Below are 6917 nucleotides of genomic sequence, written 5' to 3'. Positions count from 1 at the left end.
TGTGTGTGTGTGTGTGTGTGTGTGTGTGTGTGTGTGTGTGTGTGTGTGTGTGTGTGTGTGTGTGTGTGTAATAAATACAGCCACCACACTGGATGACATTTCCTCTTCACAGAGCAGCTGAGTTCATCCCAGCATGCATTGGGTGAAAGGCAGATGAAACACCCAAGAAGGCTCACACAGCTGAACCTGTGTTACATAAGGAAGCTTCTTTTTATTTATACAGGGCTATCTGTTTCAGTCACAGGAAGTAGAAAGCCAGCATATTGTCCACAGAGTAAAGTCGGCCTCTGCTTTCAGCCGACGCAGAACGGTGACTGTAGGACGTTTTGGATCCCTGTGAAGCACAGGGGGAGAATGAGTGCCAGGGGGATGGCAGACTAGTCACTTAACTGACAGTGGAGCTGAGGCACAGAAAGAAGCTGCATTGTAAGAGGAGGGAGCGTAAAATGCTGCTGAGAAGAGGATGCTGAATGTCTTCTACTTCTAACCACCAATGTTTTAGGTTAATGCTTCTCGGAGGCGATGGTGCTCTGCAGGCAGAAATAATCCTGCAGAATGAGTTTAACCTCATTCTGTAAAAGACAGAAGTGCCTTAAACCTGGATTTTTTTTTGAATGACCAGCAGGGGGCAATGCAAGAAAAGACTACTGGTTATTTTAAGTTGATGGATAAAATCCTGTCCTTTATATTCCCTATGGTTGGAGTTGGAGATTGAAAGCACATAAACAGAGACACAGACATCCTGAACTGAGATCCTGGGAATTTTGCTATGTTGATAGAAGTTTAACTTCCAGGGGAAAAATACCTTCTTTCTTTTTCTTATTTCTGTTTCTTATGTCCCAGTGACCTTTGAAATTAAAGCTAATTTAGATAGTATTTCAAAACTGTCCAAATAAATGCCTCGAGGGGCTTTCTCTTTAAAGGAGCTTTTTGCAGCTGTTTGCAGCTTTTAACTAAATCCTTCACCATCAGGGGGCAGTGTTTTCCATGTGGCTCTGTTGATATGGTTTTACCCTCTGATATTTGCTTTTATTCCTCAAGAGGCCTTTCATTCATTTACTCCTTTCATTTGCCAGACTGCCAGCCTAAGTAATAATACATAAACCTGATGTGCTATCTTGTGGTACAAAGTGGTATTACACGGTCCTACTTCACCAACGGCTGATTTCTCTCTAACACATTTAAGGAATTGTCAAAAGACCTTCTTCTGCTAAGTTGATGTGAATTTAAAGGGAAAAAAAAGTTTGATTAAAACTGTTCACTTCTATTTTGAGGTGAGATTTTCATATGAAACTCGGAATACTGTTAGTATACATTTGAGTTCACTGTACATATAAAAAATAAAATATGAATAGAATGAAACAAAAGCTAAATCCAGTTTCTACTTTGGTATCTTGGCAGTATTTGGATCTTATGTTCAAATGCCAGTTCAAAAACAGACAACAAAAGCATTGGAGTTAGTGCAGTTAGTACACATTTGGAGGACACTGTGCCACGTCCTAAACAATAAATATATTTGCATTTCATGATCTCAAATCCACTCAAACACTAAATTATTTTGCACATTACTTAATGTTTGGAATTTATGATGCTGGAGAGTTGTTAGCATAACATTTTACAGAAATTTCCCATTAGCCCTAAACAATACCTTGAAGAAATAGAGGAAGTCAAAAGATAATCAAGTTAAATTTGAGATTACTTGAATTTAACTTCAAATCTATCAACCTAACATCCAATGAACGTCGTCTTCTGCCTTCAATAATGTTAACGAGGCAAACTTTGGTATAATATGATGACATCTACTTGTTCCTGATGATCATCAGCTGAGTGACATCAGAGTAATATTACATTGAAAATGAGCACCAAAGTCATTTAACAGTTGTCATCCCAGCGTAAGTGAAACACGAGGAAATATTTTCATTATTAAAAGCATTCGTGAACCTAGTGTCTGAAAACCACCAGGAAGTAATCAGTACAGTACAGAGATGGTTTGCTTGTTGTGAGGAAAGTAGAAGTAGCTTGTGTTTTATATACGGTGTATAGAGTACATTTGCAGTATGAAGTATGGTTGTCTCCCACTAGAGGGCACTCTAAATACTGAGGATGCAGACAGCAGCAAGGATGTTTCTACTGTACTAGTTTTAAATTTCATAACTTTTGTTTACATTCAGAAGGTTTTTTGCTTTTATATATGTCAGCATTTTGATCTTATAATAAGGCTGTTAAAGTTAACTGAAACTAAACCACAAATTAGTTCACTGAAATAAAACGAAAACTAACCAAAACACTTACAAAACTATATAAAATATTAAACTATACAGCAACTGTCTTCGGTTTTAGTCAATTTGTCAGCCAGGTTGAGGACACCAGGATGTCTTCATCTCTGTGTTTGTTTTGTTGTATTGTATTATTCCATCATGATAAAAACTACCATACATTTCATAATAAGGAGAAGTAAAACTAACACTGAAACTAAAGTGATAATAGTAAGTCCACCCTGGAGACACAAGAAACTACTGAAAAATACAAAAATCAAACATTAACAAGTAAAATAAACTCCTCAAACCACAGCTGCATCCCAATAAAATTCTGTTTTATTTTATTATTTCATTTTGCTTTAGATAAAAGTGGATCTCTTTTTCTTTCTTTTCTTTGCACTGAGGTATAAATTCATCTGCAAGGATTATTTGTAGCACAAGAGCATCCTCCTCCTTTAAGAAACATTTAAAGGTTATAGTCTTATTAAGCTGTAGTCACACTAAGAAAAACGATCTATATATTAATCTGAGCTGGTCCCAAAAAGTTGATTCTGTTCATCTGGACGTAGCATTTTCAGTGACTTCCTCAGTCTCACCTGACTGCAGGTTTCCCCAACCTTATAAACAGTACCTTTGCATAATGACTAAAACTAGCACCAGTGAGTAACAATGGACTGTGAGGTCAGTTTCATGATCATAAACATGCAAATTGCCATACCATTCACAGAGAGTTGGGGAATGACTGCAATCACAGCATGAAAGTGAAAAGATGAACTCTTAGGCGTCCTCCTCAATTCAGAGATGCCATCCGCTTAGCCAGAGGTTGTTTGATTTCCCCAATGTATGAATCGTGGCAATCCTTCTGGCACTTAACAGCGTGAACTATATTACTCTGTTTGTGCTGGGGGACCTGATCCTTTGGGGGGAGCAATTTTTGGTGCTGGGTGTTTTAGGGTTTGAAAGCTACCGAGACGTGGTGTTTACAGAAAATACGTCTCAGCTGTTCTATTACTCCTGAAAAAAAAAAGATCAATAAACATTTTTGCTTAGGTAGCAGTTGTCCTTCTTTCCAGGATTGCCTGGAGCTTCCTTTAGGTGTCTTCCCAGCTTTACTGAAGCCTTTTTGGTACAATGTTCTTCCACTTCCGCTGTTCACTCGAGCGAAACGTTCCTCCCATTGAAAGCGCTATGTCCAGAATCAACTTTTTGGGATTTCCTTACCTGGAGCATGCATCAAGAAATCTAAGCTGCGTTATCTTCCTTTTGGACACTCTCCTGCACCCTCATTCAATCCTTAAACCTCACAGCTACCTGTTTTGCCTGCTGTTGCCTCCACCTGCTCGTCTATTTGAACTCAAAACTGCAGCGACTGAAACAAGCAGAGACCATTCAGTCTCCAAGAGCACCAAAATCTGTAAAAGTGTTGTATTAAAGTGGCACCATTTCGATTGTATCACTGCCTGACCAGCACCACGAATGTTACGTGTGTTTGTGTGTCTTTCTGTTTTCACAACACATGAATACAGTAAAGTGTTGCGGGACTCATTGGTCTGTTTGTACGTATTCATAGAGATCTTAAAGACAGAAAAAAGGCAGGGCATCTGTGTTAGTTTGGCGCCCCCTGGAGGTTTGAACTCCAGCTGATACGACACAGTAAAGCCAGAAGACATCAGTTTCAAGGTCGGACAGGAAGTTTGTGTATGACAGAAAACTGTACCTGTGTGTGTGTGTGTGTGTGTGTGTGTGTGTGTGTGTGTGTGTGTGTGTGTGTGTGTGTGTGTGTGTGTGTGTGTGTGTGTGTGTGGTAGCACGGTAGCACCAGGGGACTAAGGTCAGCCAGTGGTCTACAAGGGATCTCAGGAAGCAGTCCTTTACAGAGTGTGTATGTGAGTGTTTGTGTGTCTATGTCCGGTCATCTGTTTCATTTTGCGTCAGCCAACCTTCATGTACTGACTGTACACTGTGTATGGTTATCAGTGTCTGTTTCTGTTTATATGTGTGTGTCTGTACGTGGGAGGGAGTTGGTGTGTGTAACTAGTTGCAGGCAAAATACTCCTTCAGAGGAGCAAAAAGGTGCCTGATGACAGGGACGCTCCACGAACGCCCCAGAAGCCTTTGTCTGGCCAGACGACTCATGTTGGACACGTCGGTGTAGTGGACGGGGAAACCAAACACCCTGAAACAGACCACACAGATCATTACTTCAGACTTTAAATAGAAAAAGGTCTGTGAAGCAAAGCCAAGAAATATTTCAAATCACTTAGGATCCTAAACTTAAAAGAAGATTCTTTTTTTCATTTGAATTTGTTATATTTGTTAGTTTTTGTCTTTCAAAGATTCAAAAAGTTTATTGTCATGAGGACAAAGAAAAGCATTTCTCTGTGCAATGAAATTCTTTCTCTGCTGTCCACACACAGATGCTGGTTAATATGTGCAAATAAAATTGGAACAGATAAAATGCAAATAGTATAAATAAATAAATGGAGACAAAAACTGAAGTGTTAAATAGATTGGTGTGCAAAAGAGCTTTGAGCTTAATGCTGGTTTAATATGTAAGATGACCTGATGTGCAAAATTATTACTGTTAAAATAGTTCAGCTGTTCAAGAGTCTGACAGCAGTGGGGAAGAAGGAGTTGAGTCGGGATGTTCTGGATTTCACACTTCTAAACCTTTGTCCCGACGGCAGAAGTGTGAACAGTCCATGTTGGGGGTGTGTGGGGTCTTTGAGGATGGAGGCAGCTCTCCTCTGGACTCTGTGATGGTAGATGCTCTGCAGAGAGGGCAGCAGAATCCTGATGATCTTCTCAGCAGCTGTTATTACTCTCTGCAGGCGTTTGCTGCAGTGATGCAGCTGGTCAGCGTGCTCTCCACAATGCAGCTGTAGAACTTGCTGAGGATCTTGGCCGACATACCAAATTTCCTCAGCCTCCTCAGGAAATACAGCTGCTGCTGCGCCTTCTTAACCAGCTGTGAGGTTTTCAGTGTCCAGGTGAGGTCCTCAGAGATGTAGACGCCCAGGTATCTAAAGCTGCTCACCCTCTCCACTTCAAGGCCCCGGATAAACTGCGGCTGGTGATGCCTCCCCTTCTTCCTCGTGTCTACTATCATCTATTTTGTTGTCCTCACACCATGACACCAGACCGGCCACCTCTCTCCTGTAAGCCGCTTCATCCCCTCCAGTGATGCGACCGATCACTGCAGTGTCGTCGGACTGGGCCCTACCAGTCAAAACGTCCAGTAGCTAGTCATATAGGATGGGGCGCAGGCCGAGTGTTGCCAGCTTGTGAGTGAGTTTGTGTGGGACTGTATTGAAGGAGGAGCTGTAATCAACAAAAAGTACCCTGATGTATGAGTATTTGTTTCCCAGATGGGAGAGGAAATAGTGAATGGCAGCAGCGATGGCGTCTGATGTGGACCTATTGGGCCAGTAGGCATACTGCAGGGGATCCAGAGTGTCTGTGATGTTGCTCTGAATGTAGGCCAGCACCACTCTCTTGAAGCACTTTGCAATGATTGGATTGCAACTGGTCTATAGTCATTTTGGCAGGTGGTTTGGCTTTTCTTGGGAAGAGGGATGATGGTTGTGGTCTTGACTAAGGTCAGCCAGTGGTCTAAAAGGGATCTCAGGAAGTAGTCCTTTACAGTGTGTGCATGTGAGTGTTTATGTGTCTTAAATGTTTGCTTTTCATTTGCTTTGATTATTTTTTGTTTTAATGTTTTACTTCCTGCTTTTGTTTCTTTCCCTCCATTGAAACACGGTCAAATTATTCATTTACCTTGAATTTGACTGCTTCCACCTGTGTCTCATTTAGTAATCACCCCTCTTTTTATATGAACCCCACTTCTCATTTTACAATTTACATATATTGAAATTCTCCCTCATTACCAAATAGTAAAGCAGAGACACAATTTCATTTCATGAAATGGGAAATCTTGTTAGTTAAACACGTGGCACAACTACATCATAAGTTTTTAGCCCAATTAATCTCATATTGAGCTTTGTATTGTAAGACAAAGATGCTACAATAAGAGAAAGAAAACCCCACCAATCAAATGACTTCCTATAAGCAAGCACTTGGCAACAGTGGGAAGGAAAAACTCCCTTTTAACAGGAAGAAACCTCCAGCAGAACTAAGCTCAGGGAGGGCCGGCCATTTGATGCGACCGTTTGAGGGTGAGGCGAGACACGTACATGATCTCAGGTCTAACATGCTTGAATTACAATCTCAACCCTACTATGTCACCATGTGACCATTTGACAGGATATAGCTTCTTTTAATAATTCAAACAAGTTCACTTTCATGCAAGAACATGCTTAAAACAATTAACCTCTTAACATCCACCTGTACAGGTATGTATATATGGATTTTTCATTTTTTAAGGTAAGCCTAAATGTAAATACAGAAGACCCATATGGTCAAAATGAAATCTAACCGTTACCCTTAGAGGTCTGCAGTCACCTGCTGGATGTTAAGAGGTAATAAAAAACCACACACACACACACAAACACGCGGCTCCTGTACCTTTCCATCTCGGTGCACCACAGTATGTCCTCCTTGTTGTCCATGTAGACGGGGAAATGCTCGTCTTTCCCCTGCTTCACAGAGTTGGAGCGTGTCGTTATCGTACGCAACTTCTCAAACTGGAATTAGCATCCA

General features: G+C 40.9%; 1 protein-coding gene across 10 annotated transcripts in view; it reads right to left on the bottom strand.

The window, feature by feature from the left end:
- LOC146652529 (DNA (cytosine-5)-methyltransferase 3A-like) overlaps positions 1 to 6917 on the bottom strand; it is a 98623-nt gene continuing 91706 nt past the window's right edge. For 5 of the 10 annotated variants that reach the window (XM_085381940.1, XM_085381941.1, XM_085381946.1 and 2 more), the window contains 2 exons: positions 6783 to 6901; positions 1 to 4434 (listed from right to left, as the gene is read on the bottom strand). In XM_085381940.1, coding sequence (XP_085238066.1) covers positions 4293 to 4434; positions 6783 to 6901 — 261 coding nt within the window. In that variant the 3' untranslated portion in view covers positions 1 to 4292. The remainder of the gene's footprint in view (positions 4435 to 6782; positions 6902 to 6917) is intronic. The other 5 variants (XM_085381943.1, XM_085381945.1, XM_085381948.1 and 2 more) reach the window with 2 other exon arrangements.

This window comes from Rhamphochromis longiceps, linkage group LG15 (assembly GCF_057381845.1).
Source record: "Rhamphochromis longiceps isolate RC_006_pf linkage group LG15, R_longiceps_female_GT1.1, whole genome shotgun sequence".
Lineage (NCBI taxonomy): Eukaryota > Metazoa > Chordata > Actinopteri > Cichliformes > Cichlidae > Rhamphochromis > Rhamphochromis longiceps.
Note: the sequence above shows the minus strand (reverse complement) of the source record. Positions and strands in the feature narration are given on the sequence as shown.